Source organism: Dreissena polymorpha, chromosome 4, assembly GCF_020536995.1.
Source record: "Dreissena polymorpha isolate Duluth1 chromosome 4, UMN_Dpol_1.0, whole genome shotgun sequence".
Classification (NCBI taxonomy): domain Eukaryota; kingdom Metazoa; phylum Mollusca; class Bivalvia; order Myida; family Dreissenidae; genus Dreissena; species Dreissena polymorpha.
Genome location: NC_068358.1, coordinates 17,834,321 through 17,851,962, shown reverse-complemented (window position 1 = coordinate 17,851,962; position 17,642 = coordinate 17,834,321). Strand labels below are relative to the sequence as shown.

Here is a 17,642-nt window from a genome sequence, read left to right as displayed (position 1 = left end):
GACATAAACATGTTGTAATTTGTTTTAAGGTAGCCAATTAGTCGTCTTTCCGAGTCCTATATATTTCAAATGAACAATCAAAGTGTTTTCCCTTTTGGTAATATAGTTTATTTTTTGTAATTGTGTCATTTTGTGACTATAATGAGTACTGTATTGCAGTAAATAAGTAATTTTGAAAGTGAAGGTTCACTGGTAAGTCCACCATACTTAAAGTAGTTCCCAATTATTGTGATTACTTTTGACATTTTTTTTATGTTTTTCTTTTCCTTATTTTAGGATTGTTGGTGTGTGTTGTGTGGACTTTTCATTTGTAGTACCTAACATTAAGTGTATACAATATTTTGACCAAAGGAATTTGTTCAATTTAACTCCGTTTGTTATTTTGATAATTTCATGCATGCGCTGTATATTTCTTCAAAAGCAACATTTTGCATCATATTTTTTTTATTAGCATTTTCTTATATGTTCTACAAGTGTTTACGAGGCTATTGACTTATAAATTGAATTTATTGCCATAATATTTATTGAAGTATTTCTATGTGAAGAATACGCCTTTTTACACTTTACATGAACCTTAAAGGCATTACATAAAGTTATCGTTCTTGAAACGGCCTGCACACGAATTCTATTTATAATTATCGTTTTCCGTAAAACGTGTAATTTGAGCTGCGTCGCTTGCAAACTCTTACAACAGGTTCAAGTGCATAGAAGAGAACGGCAGCCATGGGAGCGTTTTCTAGTTTTTTCGTATGTTTAGTTGTTATTCTGGGTGAGTACACATATTTTTAATGTATTGTTTGTGATTTAATGTACATTAAGGTAACTTGAGTGGAATTGTCTACGTCTAGGCGCATTTAGATCTAGTTCAAATGCGTGCGTAACATGTGTTCTTTTAATTGTTATTTCTGCACATTGAGTCACTTACTACGTGCTCGCTTTTCATGTACACATTACTTTTACACATCGTTCAACAGTCAACACATTCAATGCGCTAATAAATAAATTGAATTACAAGACGCGCAAACAATTTAGAGATACTTTTTATATGGGCTAAATTTTTTGGAACCAAATATTACCAAAATAAAAAGTAGCTTAATATTTGAGAGCGTCAACAAGTTGGACTATTGTCATGTAAGATATAGCGTTAGCATGCATGTATATATGAGACGAACAGCATTATACACGATTTTTAATCAGTATATGTACTTGATTTATACAGAGTTTGCGGATAATTCACATAATACGTGTTTCAAATATTTAAGACACTAAGCTTATGCTTTGTCGAAGAAACTTCATATAAAGTAGGGTTTAGAGGTTTACAAAAAAAAACCACTCATGAATTAACAATTAATGTCGATGAACAGGGAATGTTTTTTATTTTTCACGGGAGCTTCCATATTGAGTCGTGTCAATAAAATAGACTCGAATGTGAAATCATTGTCAAAATAGCATACACATTTAATAAATATTATAGTTGTTTAACTTTATTTATCTAAACCTCATTTCTTATTACATTTGAGTCCTCCAAATCGTAACAGCTGATTTTTAATTTTTAATGTGCATGCGTTGTGTATACCGTATGCATTGAACGATCCAAAAACATACATATTCCACGTTTACCCGTTAAAATATAATCAAGTTTTATTACGATTTTTTTAACAAATCAAAATCTGGTAAATATTGACGATAATTGTTGTTAAGAATTTCATAAACACAAACTTCGTCATTGTAATTTGAACTTGTACAGCCGTATTGCGTCTTTAAAGCTGTTTAGTAAAAAAAAGTGTAGTTGAAAATCGTTTTGGATTGATTGCATCGTGACACAGTCTTGTGCTCTGGTATGTATATAACCAACGAGTAGTTTGAACTGTATTCTCTGTATTGATATTTAATTTGAATCGAGATTGTATAAGGTTAATTTATTATTACCTTATTACCTTTAAATGATTTACGAATAATTCTTGGCCAAGTATGAGGTATGGAGCTCCTGGAACCGTTTTTTACCTCGGGTACTTTTGCATCTAAGCTTCGAATGTGAACCCAGTTTTATTAATGTTTGAGCGTTTCATATATACGTATATGTCATGTCTAATGCACGTCTTACTGTTTGACAATTCGTTTCACGTCATAAATAAATGAACGCATTGTATAATAATGTCGAAGCAGAAGTCTCACTTTATGTTTATTTGGTAAGATGATACGAGCCAAAGCGTTTCAACGTTGGTCAACAATAATAGCACTTCATTCACTTAGATTTTAAAATGTATTTGCTGGGGCTAAAATCAATCTGTCCAAGGAATACAAAGCGAACACTTCTGATATTACAAATATGATTGTGTTCATTTTCAGTAACGTTGGGCGGTAGCCATGGTTACGAGTGCTGCACGAGCTACACGGACATCATCGGGACCTACCACCCCTCGCAGTTGTGCGCAGACTACTGCTGTTTGGACATCAATCCCACCGAATTTAAGGTCTGCTGTGACGACCGGTCACGACAGGTTCCATCCTCCCAAAGGGATCAGGATTCGTGTACAAAAGACTGGATCGAGGAACACATGTACGTTCTCATGCCATGTACCGATGTCCTTTTGAAAATGGTGTACTAGTAATTTTAAGGAGAATCGCATAATGTATGCTGAAGTAGGAATCAAATATTTTATTTCAAAAACACATTTCAATCCTTGTTTTACTTGACATTAAACGCAAAACTGAGTGTAAAACTGCTAAAAATATCTGATATACTATTAGTGTGTATTAATTCAAAATATTAAGGCATTCTGAAATTTGTATGAACAGTTACAGTTCTAGCTTTATCATCTTATGGATAGTCAATGACTATGAAATAAATATTCTGGCAAAAATGAATCACCAAACTTCATTTATTATAATAAACAAATTAAACGTATTTCATCCAGGACTGAACATTGAAATATATATATATATATGTTACCAATATTGATTCACGGTTCATATTCCTGTCATTTCAGTTGGGTGCCAATCGTTTGCGGCCTTGTTCTGCTTGGCCTGATCGTGCTGCTGACCTGCTGCTGCTGTTGCGGATGTTGCGCCTGCTGCCGTCGCAGCGGCAGTGGTGGGGTAGTGATCCACTCAGCCGTACCACGTGAGTTCAGTCTTATGTTTGTTCACCTGCGGGCCTTTGTTCATAAAGGGTTTTACTGCACAATCAATATCATTTGCGAGTCATGTCACCACCAATATTGTTCCATATGTGCATTTTTCATTGTATAACTTTCAAAGACATTTAAAACGAGCTTTATGGTTTCTTTAAACAGCGAATGGAAAAATGAACAAACCGAAGGCATATGAACATTAACCAATTTCAGGAATACAAACCAGTGATGTTAATTGACTTTGCATCTTTCTCATAGGGTTTGTCTCATTTTAATTGTTTTTATATGCCTCAACATTTACGGATCATTATGTTGAACAGGTTTAACTATAACAACTGAATGTTGCAATTTTGATTAGCCCATTAGATGTGCTAATTTTTTGCATTAAAATTAAATAAACCTTGGTATTTTCAAATTTTATCTGTGCATTTTACTTATACTCAGACGTGTCGCCTGAGCTCAATGACTGCTGTTTTGAGATGCTGGTCTTTGTTGACAAAGTATTTAATGAACGATCCACATCAGTTGCTATCTCTGTCACCAACAACATTTTATGATCTGTGCATGGGCAAATTTTAATAAGGACGTTTAGTATGACTTGTTTAAATAGCGAACGGATAGGATTTTTACCCAAAGGCTGTTAAACACAAACCCTATTTAAGAATAATTACGGCATGTAGAACAATAAGTTCATTCGCTCTTTAGTAAGATGGGTTTGAATTGTATTGTTAAAATATCTCTCATCTGTAAAATCAGCAGTAACTTAATCTTGAAACGAGTGCTTCAACAACGCGTACATTAACTACTATGATTACCATTTTAAATCTGTGTACAGTCGCGTCAGTGTTACTGAATGCGGTATAAAATTTAATACAACCTGTTTAAACCGACTCATATATGACTGCGAAACACAGATGAACGTACAATGTGCTTATTGTTATCATGGTACTTAACAAATCAAATGTTACTCGGCATTTTAAAGGGAGCTTTTCACGTTTTGGTTGTTGACAAGATTGAATAAAAACGTTTCAGATTTGCAAGTTTTCGTTTAAGTGATGATATTTGCAAGAAAGGAGTAACACTTAACATTTACCATGCTCTAAAATATCCATATTATGCATCTTTTGACAATTTAAAAACCTGAAAATTATAAAGCGTTACAAAAGCGAAAGGATGGAAAATTTTGAGAGTTTTGTTGTTTTCATTATCTTTTGTGACATTACGAAGATTGCATATATAATGTATAAAATACACTTCAACCTGTGTGAGTACAGGTGGTCGAATGGATTTAGCGATAGACTATTACTTTAAGGACCAGCGGTTCTAGCACAGTTTATGATTAATTTATTTTCTTCTTTTAATGCTATTCTTGTTGTTTTTTTACTGGAGCTTTTTAGTTGAAATGTTTCCATTTATCAATTTAAGGCATTTTTGACAAACTTAAATACATGCCTAAATCTGAGAAAAGGTCCCTTTAAACTACGATCAGTCTGGTGCGTTTTGTTAAGAAATTCTTCGATTTACAAAATCTAAGCACACCCATATGTTCCGGTTTAATAACATTCTTTGAGATCTTGGAAGAATCTTGAGAGATCTGTATCGATGATAAAGCGTCTACTGACAGTTTAACACTCGTCCAAAATATTCGTGAATAATTGTAGCAGCGTCACTATTTTTCTGTAGAATAGCGCAATCGTTTTTCAGTCTGTCATATTATCACCGCTTTCGTTACTGTATTACTGGCCGTTAGTGTGAAATCGAGATCAATCGTGGCTGCTTCTACGAAATATATCATAGGACTGCAGTGCCATGGTACGGTTCGCTATGTTCATGATGCGAATAACAACGCTTGCCCTACAGACCAGTAGGCTTAGATAAGAATCGTCCGCCACGACTACCTTTAATTGCCACGAATATAAACGACGGTTTACGACAGATTGAGAATTGAGTCGCGTTACATGTAGGGGTTTTCCGTTTTGTTAGTACGTACTCATTACGGTTGCTTTCGTTACTATAGAAATGATTAGGTATCTAGAGTCTTGAAACGTAGTGAAGCATGATAATTATTTGCTGTTTGTAGGTTTATCGGCACGAATCTTTAATGTAAGATAAGATGAAATGTCTGTATTGTTTTTTGCTTTCTCGCCAGATACATATTGCACATGTTGTTGACACGTTTCCGATGGAATAATTTCTTAGTGAAACCATGGTAAATTCACTTGGATTTATATTGATAGTCTTGACCTACAACATTCGGGGTTAACGTAGGCGTATGCATGTGCAATCAGATAAATTATTGGCACATAAAGCACAATGTGTGACCGTTTGACATCGAGAATTCGAGACGATGGCATGTGTGTAAGTACATAGGTTTTGAAAGGCGTGCATAGTCTCAAGGATTAAAAAGCAGATATAGCTGGTTAAAACCACCAGGTTACAGGCAAGATTCGAACAAAATCATTATGCACGCAGGTAAGGTATTATATTACTGTCTTGCGACAACCTAGTCACGGCCGTTAATATGCGCGCCACCTCTTTTTGAGATGCATTAATAAATGAGCAAATGCAACTTCCGAAGTGGCGCTCAGGCCCGTATGTTTTGAAATTTAATGAATAATTTTACACGTCGATTAGGTTTTATATGCTTTTCCATTATATTTCGCATGATTTGTTATGCTGCCCTCCAAAAAAATTTGGGGGGAGCATATAGTCGCCGCTTCGTCTGTCCGTGCGTTTGTCCATGTGTCCGTCCGTCCGTCCGTGCACAATTTTTGTCCGGGCTATTTCTCAGCAACTGGTGACCAGAATTCAATGAAACTTTATGGGAAGCTTCACTACCAAGAGGAGATGTGCATATTATCAGCCAGATCTGGTCGGATGATTTTTCACAGAGTTATGGCCCTTTGAAATTTTCCATTAACTGTACATATAGTGCAATTCTTGTCCGGGCTATTTCTCAGCAACTAATAACAGGAATTCAATGAAACTTTATGGGAAGCTTTACTACCAAGAGGAGATATGCATATTATCAGCCAGTTTTGGTCGGAAGATTTTTTTTACAGAGTTATGGCCCTTTCAAATTTTCCATTATTTTTACATATAGTGCAATTCTTGTCCGGGCTATTTCTCAGCAACAAATGACAGAAATTCAATGAAACTTTATGGGAAGCTTCACTACCAAGAGGAGATGTGCATATTATCAGCTTGTACTCGTCGGATGATTTTTTACAGAGTAATGGCCCTTTGAAATGTTCCATTGTACATATAGTGCACTTGTTGTCCGAGCTATTTCTCAGCAACTTTTTACGGGAATTCAATGAAATTGTATAGGAAGCTTCACTACCAACAGGAGATGTGCTTATTATCACCCGGTTATGGTCGGATGATTTTTCACAGAGTTATGGCCCTTTGAAATTTTCTATAAACTGCATATAGTGCAATTCTTGTCCGGGCTATTTCTCACCAACTACTGACTGGAATACAATGAAGCTTTATGGGAAGCTTAACTACCTTTAGGAGATGCGCATGTTATTAGTGGGTTCTGGTTAGATGATTTATTTAGAGAGTTATGTCCCTTTGAAATTTTTAAGTTGCTAAACCATCCATCGTATTATTTTGTCCAAAGTTATGCCCCTCAAGACGTTTCCTTTTATCTGAATATTTAGTGCAATATTATTATGACAAAAAAACCTTTGGGGAACATCACCCGTCTCCGACGGTTTCTTGTTTAATCGGGATATAGTGCGATTTAGCGAAGATAAATTCATCCAAAATGTACAAAAACATACATTCTGAACCTATTTAAAAACGTGAGATCATTGATAAGTTGTGGCATGGTTGAGATTTAAATAGCATTTCGATGAGTTTTTCCTGTGTGACGGGACAATTTCCGCCCAATTAAATCGCTAACGGGAACAAACGATTGAGTACAACATACATTAGATGCTGCATCACACAAATATTGGTTTCTTGCCAACGTAGTAGATTATTTTGCATTTTTCCAAAAGATGGAGTCAATGCTAAGGAGATGGCGCTAATGATAGGAGGTGGCGATAATGCAGGATGTATTAATTAACAGTCGTATCGCAATAACATTATCACGTAGCGGATCCGTGGTCTAGTGGTAACACACTGGCTTCACAATCCAGAGATCGCTGGTTCGATCCCCCGCTGCACCTAACCTACTAACTCGTCTTTCGCATGAGACGTTAAACCGAGGTGCAGTGTACTAGGTGCTATACACCGGGCACTAAAAGACCCAGGGTCACCTCTGGAACGGGGTGTCTCCTGTATCTTGCACTATCCCCCGTAACCAACTAACAAGTCTTTCTAGGGGCGATGACCATATGGGAGACAATCCCGGTGCACTCGATAAAAACAAAAACAACAATAACATGACGTCTATTTGATAGATAATATTATTTGTTATGTACATTTTTTTGTCAACGTACACACGAAGGCCCAAATCTTTACGGAACATTAACACAATCTATGATAAATAAGATAGAGTTTTTAGCTTGGTTGTTTTCGCTGAAGACCAGAGGTATTGTCATAGCCAGCTCGTCGTCCGGCGTCTTCCGTCCGCCGTCCGCCGTCCGCTGTCCGCGTCATGCTAAAACCTTAACATTGGCTGTAAAATCAAAGCGCTTCCACCTACAACTTTGAAACGTCATATGTAGCTGCACATTGATGAGTTCTACACGCCTTTTACTAGGTCAAAGGTCAAGGTCACTGTGACCTCTAATATAAAACTTTTACATAGTTTCTAAAATCAAAGTGCTTTTGTTCTGACAAGCTTTCATTTATTCAAAACTGCACCCACAGTCGAGCGCTCGCACTGGCGTTGCGTTGCTCTTGTTTGAAATATATAAGTGATCAACTAAAAAAAAAAAGAAGTCACCAACATGAATAAAACATAGTGTACGATATATACCAAACATATGCAATACTCGTGAAAACCAATTACTTAATGTTCAACATTATAAAAATAATTAATCGACAGCAATATTTGTAACGGGTATGATAATTCACGTAATACATATAAGATAATACTTCTTCTTGAAACGATGATTTATGGCCCGTAATCCAAATGCTTAATCTACTAAAAGGCCAAGGACAGCGAATCTTCATAAGGCTCATATAGGTTGTTTTCCCAATATCAACTCCAAACAAATGACGATAGCTCTGTATTTTTCCGTGCACTTTTTTGTATAATACATTTTAAATTGTGTTATCTTACAAAGAGGACCCTTTAAATACATCAAGAAATTATTAGAAAACTACTTTTTATGTACCCCAGTCTATACTGCCTATTACAGTCTACAGTCTATTTTGACCCGTTTGTTTGTTGGTTTGCGTCAAACTTTAACATTGGCCATAACTTTTGAAATATTGAAGATAGCAACTTGATATTTGACATGCACATGTAGCTCACGGAGCTGCACATTTTAAGTGTTGAAAGGTCAAGGTCATCCTTCAAGGTCAAAGGTCAAATATATGGGGGGACATAGTGTTTCACAAACAAATATTGTTCTAATTAAAAACGCACGCAACTCAAATTTGCTTAAGTAGTCAACTTACGAAAGAAAATGTTAGTCATGTAAACATGATAGAAACCAAAACATAAAGTATTTCACTTTAAAATAGCTATAATTGTGCATTGGCACCACTTCTTTTTCCGAGCGCCACCTCCTTGGCATTGGCTTCATCTCTTTTTGAAAAATGCAAATTTATCTATTAGAGCGGCTAGAAGCCGATATTTTTGTGCACGCATTAACTTGTTCAGTTTCAAAGCAATCGTTTTATGTAATGAGCGATTTGATTAGCTTGGAATTTGCTCGTCAAACAGACAAAAGACATCGATTTGCTTTTACGAATTCTACCATGCCATAACTTAAAAAAGTCCTCACGTTTCCAAATGGGGTGTGATTATATGTTTCTGTACATTTTTAGCACACAACGTGCTCATGGTGAGCTTTTGTGATCTCCTATTGTCTGTCCACCGTTGTCCGTTGTGCGGCGTCAACATTTGCATTGTTAACTATCTAGAGGCCACATATATTGTCCAATCTTCATGAAATTTGATAAGAAGATTGGTCTCAATAATATCTTGGATGAGTTCGAAAATGGTTACGTTTGCTTGAAAAACATGGCTGCCAAGGAGCGGGGCATGATGCCGGTTGGTTGAAAAACAAGGCCACCACGGGGGCGGGGCATGTTTCCTTATATGGCTATAGTAAAACCTTGTTAACACTCTGGAGGTCACATTTATTTTCCGATCATCATAAAACTTGGTCAGAAGAAATTTTAAAAATAATGCGAAATGTGTTGAAAACATATTAAAACTAATCACCCTGTAAAATTATCCGTTACATTTCAAAACATCCGGGCCTGAGCGCAACCCCGGAAGAAGCATTGGCTCTTTTATTAATGCATCTCAAAAAGAGGTGGCGCGCGTGATTAAGGGCCGTGCAAGCGAATGTTGACATAGAACAAGCCGAACGTTAACATTTAGGTCAACCGACTATGAAGTAAATTCGCTCGTTATCGTACGTACACTGACCGTGTAACTATAAGATTGTTTTATAGTTGCATCAAGTGAAGGTATATGGGCACGTGGTATGTACGCACGGTTTCGTACTGGACGCACATCTAATAGGTCTGGGTTGTCTTTTAATTCAACGTTCGCTGACGAAATACCAACGCAGATGAAAACGTAACCTTTTCGTGCATAGTCTTGCGACTTGGTAACGTATGTAAACAACTAAAGAGTCCAACGAGTCATGAAGCGTTCACGCTAATGTTACTTGGCTTAAGATGCATGCTTAACTTAATGACAATTATACTAATTTAGTGATCGAATTATTGAACTCATTTAATACATCCCAAACGGAAATTTGTATAAGGAGTTTGATGGGCGTTTTCTTGTTAAATGGCCGACGACTTCATGGCGTTACTTATGCTGCCAAAAACGGACGCGATTGGAAAAGATGTTAACAAACTATCATCTTAAACACTCCCGACTGCTGAAAATGTCTGTATCCGATACAAGTCGTTAACGCTTAATGTATACAGAAGTAGTTGTGGTTTTGATTTATGTTACCATTTCCTCGAAGTCACTTCAATTCGTATACAGTAAAAGATGAAAAATATGTTACACGAGAATTTTGCCGATGGGACGATAGCGTCAATCAGAATGTCATAATTTTTAATAATCCACGATGTAAACTTCTCTCTTCCTGTAATGGTTGTTAAACAGACTTTACTTGCAATAAAATACACGTTTTAATCGAATTGGTGTTGTCACTAAGGTTTCTGCCTAACTAGTTACAGTACACGGATATGTTATCTGCAATGCACAGCATGCTGACTTATTTATTATGCCTGATGTTTCAGTTATGATGAAGTTTAATTTTTAACATGCGATAATGTTTACAAAATAAAGCATAACATTAAGAATAAGATTTAAAGTGTGATCATAGCATAATATTTAAACGACATTCATCTTCAACAAAACTTAACCAGAACATCCCGATGTGAATTTTACATCAGGAAATGTTTTGCCGTCGTAACTTTCTTTTCATCTGTTTATTTGTTGCATTAATATTTACTAAAGAATGTATTCGAATAGTCTATCTGTGCATTATGTTTCGTATGCTATGTTGCAATATGATATCTAAACATAATTTTATGGTATACCATTGTTTGCTTTTCTGTAATATAATCATCAACATCTGCAAAGACACGGTCGATTAAGTTGCGGTATCCGCATGCATGTTGCAGATGTTACTTTTGTATGCTTGAATACAAAGTAGTTCAAGTACAATGATAAGCGGTTATAGTGAAGCCTTGTGAACACATTTTTGTCCACAATTATTTCTTAATCTTTTGAAACCTGGTCACAACGTTGGGTTTATCTATATCTCATGCGAGTTTTAACCTGGTTCACGAGAATTATAAACACCGCGTCGCTAGGTAAATTAAAAAAAAAAGGTTAACACTCTGAAGGCCCTAAGTATGCTCAATTTTTCATGAATTGTGTTGAGAACATTTGTCAAATGTATATGTAAGCCTAAACCGTTGGATACAAAATTAGGTTACTCGGTCAAATAAAAGTAAATGTTTGTAAACACTCTAGAGGCTTTAGCCTTTAGTAAACCTCCAATCGTCAAGAAACTTTGGGAGAATATTTTGCCCATGATGTCTCCAATGAATTAGAAACAGGTTCACGTTGATTCGAAATTAGGGAAAAAAGGTTGTCAATAAAATAGAGGCATTTTTTCATTTTTATGTTACTTTCACGGAGTATTTGTATTGATTATATCAGGCCTGATATCGTAACTGGGTCACATTTAATTATGCCCTAATTGATGCGGAAGTTATAGATAGTTGGCGGGTTTGTTCATCCGTCCGTTCGAGGTAGTCTCAAATTTACACGTTTCGTCTAACATAAAAAAATGATTCCCACAAAGCATTGTTACTCGTGAAGATATTAACATGGACGTTGTAATTGACTACCCAACACACCAACATCCCCTGACCTTATAATGATCTTATCATTGACCTAATTTCGTTCCATTAGATCAATATTTGCTATGCTTCCATCCGGAACATTTGCATTTATTAAACGCTGCATACAGTTCTTAAACCTTGAGCAGGCAATACTGGATTAGTAGTTCAACCGTTTACTTTAATGGGATAATTTTATATAATGCAATTCATGTGTTTATACTTACATTGTTTTCCAGAGACCAGCGTGATCATGTCTACGCAGCAAACTACGAACGTCATGCATGCCGGGTACGATCAGTAGCTCCGCGAACGTCCGGGGAAGTAATACGTAGCCAATGCTAACGGACGTTATATTGCATTGTGCAAAGGGACGGAACTCGTAATATCTGGAAAATATGACTGCATGACAAACATGTCAAGTTAATTAATCCATAACAAACAATAGCTTATGTATTCTTGGTCATAGTAATAACATTCTCTCATTTACATATAATACGATAACGTAAGTAAATGTAATAATTTCAAGCTCAACTTATATGTTCTTATTGTTTTAAATACTAGAGTTTGTATTCAAATGTATAAATACTATTATATTGTTATTCTTTTTAAGTTCCGAACTTTAACATAACAATGAACGCGTTGTGATATTACCCTGCACCATAATTATGCTTACATTATAATAATGTATTGTAAACATGTACTTTTGTTTTAGAAACTTTACCATGAAAATAATTTCAAGTAATTATTGTTTGCATATTTGTTTTTCATTTTATTAAAAAGTACATCAACGTGTTTTTAATTTAAAAACAATAGGATATATGTTCAAACATGAAGACAAATTGATTGAAAAGAAAAACAAAAATGTTCTTATTTGTGCTGTCTATTATGTAGAAAAGAGTGAGAAAACGCCTGTTGTATCATGTCGTTTCTTAATCTTTAACTCTCGCTAGTGGTTTGTTTGAGTCATCTGAATTTCAGTGTTGTGTATGTAACATTGTTTGAAATTTACCCTTATGAATCTGCCCATTTGTATTCAGACCTCTTCTTACATGTTCATTTTATAAAAGATTTAAAGCACACGTTCATAACAATGTAAACATTTGTTTTTCATTGTATTAAAAAGTACATCAACGTGTTTTTAATTTAAAAACAATAGGATATATGTTCAAACATGAAGACAAGTTGATTGAAAAGAAAAACAAAAATGTTCTTATTGGTGCTGTCTATTATGTAGAAAAGAGAAAAAGCCTGTTGTATCATGTAGTTTCTTAATATTTTACTCTCGCGAGTGGTTTGTTTGAGTCATCTGAATTTCAGTGTTGTGTATGTAACATTGTTTGAAATTTACCCTTATGAATCTGCCTATTTGTATATAGACCTCTTCTTACATGTTTATTTTATAAAAGACTAAAAGCAATAAAAGCACACGTTCATAACAATGTAAACATTTGTACAGTATCCGCAATATGATGAATGTACACTTAAAAATCTTAAATATTTTTTATATCATAAGTCTTGGACAGAAAACAACGCATATTATAGTGATTTTTTACACGTATTTGTCACGTAAAACCATCTATGCAATTCATTTACTTATTGAACACTGTCTTTATTCAATATCACAGAACGTCTTGTTGTCTGTCCCTCTAAATAATGTTTAAGTCAACTGAAACGTTTAAGTGCCTTTAAGGTGTCTTTGTATTAGGTACTCGGACCATGTGCGGATAGATACTTATACATCGCCTTCTTAACTATTGGTTTCACGACCAACACGTAGCTTTACTTACTTGTCCATGTATGTACATTTATCAAAGGGACCTGGCTATGAGGATTAAGATTCTTTTGTAATGTCTTTTTCTGTTAATTGATAAAGGTGTAATTTTATCGTTTGCAAATACATACACTTAGTAGAGTTAAATGATTGTACATGGGGCAAAATATGTGTTGTACACTTAGTTTTATTTTAACAGCTTTTATTTTCTGTGCTTATAGTACTATTCTTTTTTCATGTATATCCGTGTAATAAATTTCTCTATAAAAGTAGATAGTGCTGTTTTTTTTCTAGAAGTAACACAATTTATTCCCGCATTCCTCAATATTTAAGAATAAATAACAGCCTTAAGGTAGAGAAAAAATAAATGAGCAGTTCCCAAACTTTAAATGTTTTTGTTACAAGTCGTGAGTAGGAAATAATTGTTCACTTCCCGACCTGTTTTGATTCAAAAACACTTTATGCGAATATACAACTCGACTAGTCATTGTAAGCCCTTATAATATAGCTCTTGAATTTCTGTAAGAAATCATGCGTATGATGCGAAAATATATCGTGATAGCAGGCACTCTCTCGTCCATTATACATTGAACAAGACGATATGTTCACATTAGCCACATGTTTCAACATCAGAAAATCATCACAATTATCACTATTTATTCTTTAATATCAATAAATAGCATAGTCTGACTATTGCGATATGTTGGATAAATTACAGGTATTATGATCTGGTACTTAATTTCCGATGTGATGTTGCTTTCAAGTACACATGAGGATGAGAAATAGAAGAACTGACATATAGAAACACCAAATAAGTAAACGTATATGAAAATAATTGAACCGACCAGTGAGATCTTCGACTTATTTCTTCACATTTTCATTTTGGTAGCATACCTTTAACTGCAAGAGACGAACAAACATGTATCTGATCTGACATCACGTTACTTTATTTATAACGTTTACAATATTGGCTTAAAGTTGAGGTAGTTCTCAAGATATGCAGAAGTCATGAGCTTGTCACGCCAGGTCAAGGTGATGCACAACGATAAATTATTTTAGCCTCCATATTTTTCACAAATCGGTTCAATATTATGCACCATTTGAAGGGTTTTCTTGAAAGTTTGCATACACATTTAGTTAATTTAGACATGGTTTAGCATACACGAGTCAGTAATGCCGTCTGGTGGTCAAGGGTAAAACATTTGGGGCTCTTGTTTGTGACTTCTTCCTATCTCATAATGCCACGGAAAGATTTTGTAAAAAAGTTAATTCGACTTTAAAATGTCCATGAAGGCATACGTGAATAATATTTGCACAGATTCAATGTGGCCAGTTAATGGTAAAAAACAACGACGAAAGCATAAAACTGTTGCGTTGACTGTTTGGGAAATCTTTAAATACTAGGTTAAGATTACAGGGATGACATTTTTTTCACTTCTGTTGAGAATGCATTTATATCTACATATTAAATAATTATCGTTATTAAAAATGTTAAATGTTCATACTTGTTTTATATTGGAAGTACTTGTAGTTTATTGTTATGTAGCTGCGTATGAAAAATCAAATCAGCGTTCATCGATGCCAGGAATAATAAAGGTATTTAATGCTGATATTTATTTTTGGTTTCTTCACTTGATATGCAGGAAATGTCTTTGTCTACGGGGTTATACCGATACATGATTGCTTTTTTAAAGTGGATGAATAACATTTGAACTAGCGTAAGAAAATGATTTTTACAGTACATTGCAGTTTTGTAGATTCTTGTTTTTTGCCACATCACAAAGCATAACGATTGGAACTGTGTTTGAAGTGTCGCTTAACTATTACACTTGCTAAGTAGGTTTTGTAAAACGCTATTGGCAAGTTCTTAAAAATTTACGCGTTCAATGTCTGGGAAAAGTGAAACAATGCGGACAGTTAATTTCGCAATCCTCGTTTGAGTCGTCTTGACCCGAACGATAAAATACCTAAAATAACTTTTACAATGCAGTGAATGCTTAAACTAAACTGCAAACACTAGTCATACAAAAGATTTTGAATACACAAGTATGTGCCTTTATAAATATAAAACAGTCAAAGATTTGACAAGTATGACTTAAGTTCCTTTAAGAATTATTTGTCAAAATTGCAGTCGTATCATAAATTTATGAACGATTTGATATATTTATATATAGATCGGCTATACAGAAAACTATTACATGCACTTATCTAAATCGTTCCAAATTTAATTTAAAGTAATACATAGCATGCAATACATGTATCTAGATAGAAATGAAGATTTAAAAATATAATATAAACAATGTAAGGTAAAGCATGCGAAACAACGAGGGAGGAATTGCTTAACAATTGCAATTTAGAAAGATATTGATAATGTTCGGAAACAATAGACAAGCTTTGATGACTATACCATTTACAAACAGTTAAACGCAAAACATGGCATGTTTATGTTGTGTTTAGGCCTAACAGTTATATAATCAGACATATACATGTACGTAGATGACGAAATTCTGATTTAATCATATCAGTACTACATATTGTATACGTAAGATCCTTTATGTTAATATAAATATTGCTTAATGTATCTCTGTTTTTAATGATGAGAACACCGTTAAATATATTAAAATCGATTGTCTGTTTTCCTGTGTTTATACAATTCTAATAGGATTTCAAACAATTTGTTTTTAAATTTAGTACTTTTTCTTACTGTAAGACTAAAGTTCATTAGGTTCATTGGAATATTTAGTGAAATAATTGATAACTATTTTAATAAAAACTTGTGTCCATGATGACAATATCATATCATGCTTTATATGGTTCTACGTGCAATCTCAAGATTTAAATAAATTGAATGCTGAATTGAACAATTTGATAAGAGTAATACACAGTTTTACTGCCAACTGCATGATCTTAATACGAATATCATTTCTTACTTGTATGTTCTTGCTATGAAGATCTCCGAGAAACGTATATTCCTTCCCGGTTTTACAATCAGCAAACAATCAACAAATTTAATAATGCTATGGCCTCGCGTGATGACAACATTATACGAAATATTGCCATGTATATTTATTATGCCTCCAAAAGACGTAAAATGATGTTGTTAACTTTAACACTGGTTTTGCTGTACCACTGTTAAATTATATATGCGTTCACATTGATATTATATCTATATGCATTTTGTAGGTGTTTATGTATATGCAAGGACCGGTGGCAGTATGGCAAATAAACCTTACTAGTCCCGAGTATTAATTTATTGTGTGATGACATTGTGTGAGTGTTGTGGTATGGCCTCCTATTCTTTTGTAGGATGCGGTCAGCAGGTGCGGCTCTGCCAGCATGCAGTAGAGTGCCACTGGTGCAACCGATGGCAAAATCGCAAATGTGACACAGGTAAGTAAATTAATTATATAAGAAGACAAATAACGTTTTATTCTACAATGCGTTAGGTCAAAATGACCCATGAGCATTGTTATAATCGTATAACATAGTCAATGTCGTCAAAAAAGTAACCTACACAATATATAGTGTTTAATACAACGTTATTCTTAATTACTATGTAAAAATAAATTAAATACAAATATTTAATACATTTAACATATGCAATTGGGTACATAAAATATTATATGGGGATCTGTTTGTATCTTGTTTAGTAAATAATTATGATGAGGCTAGTCATCTGAGGCTAGACAAACACACAGCATACCATCACAAACACACAGCATTAATCACAAACACACAGCATACCATCACAAAACACAGAATATCATCACAAGCACACAGCATGATATTATAAGCACATATCATATGATTTAAACCTTCATCATGTCAATGAAACAGCCGATATATCAAAAGTCAACAGGAGACAGACGAGGCGTTCCATAGATATTGATACAACTTGCTCGTATTTAATATAGAATGTAGTTATATTTATTTAAAAGCAAGTTATACTATATCTTGTATAGGACAGCCATTACATCGAACTGTTTACTTTATTATGTTGACATTAAAAAGGCTTTAGCAGTTTAATTTTTCGCATTCATTTTGAATGCTTTGCTTAATTGTTCATATACTACTATTCATGTGTATACATGATCTTGCTATCAGCCTGTATGGTTATGTATTAAGAAAAGTCATTGTGTTTTTATATTTTATTCGCCTCTTGTGCAAAAGTATATAAAATATAAAAAAACAAGATTGATCAGGTGGGAGTAATTCAGAAACATTTA

General features: G+C 34.4%; 1 protein-coding gene across 1 annotated transcript; it reads left to right on the top strand.

Moving 5' to 3' along the window:
* The first annotated feature begins 611 nt into the window (after positions 1-611).
* Positions 612-13,688, top strand: LOC127876674 (uncharacterized). The gene is made up of 4 exons (XM_052422042.1): positions 612-769; positions 2,350-2,560; positions 2,991-3,124; positions 11,882-13,688. The coding sequence occupies exons 1-4, from the start codon at positions 724-726 to the stop codon at positions 11,944-11,946; spliced, it is 456 nt and encodes a 151-aa protein (XP_052278002.1). The 5' UTR covers positions 612-723; the 3' UTR covers positions 11,947-13,688.
* The last annotated feature ends 3,954 nt before the right edge of the window (positions 13,689-17,642 follow it).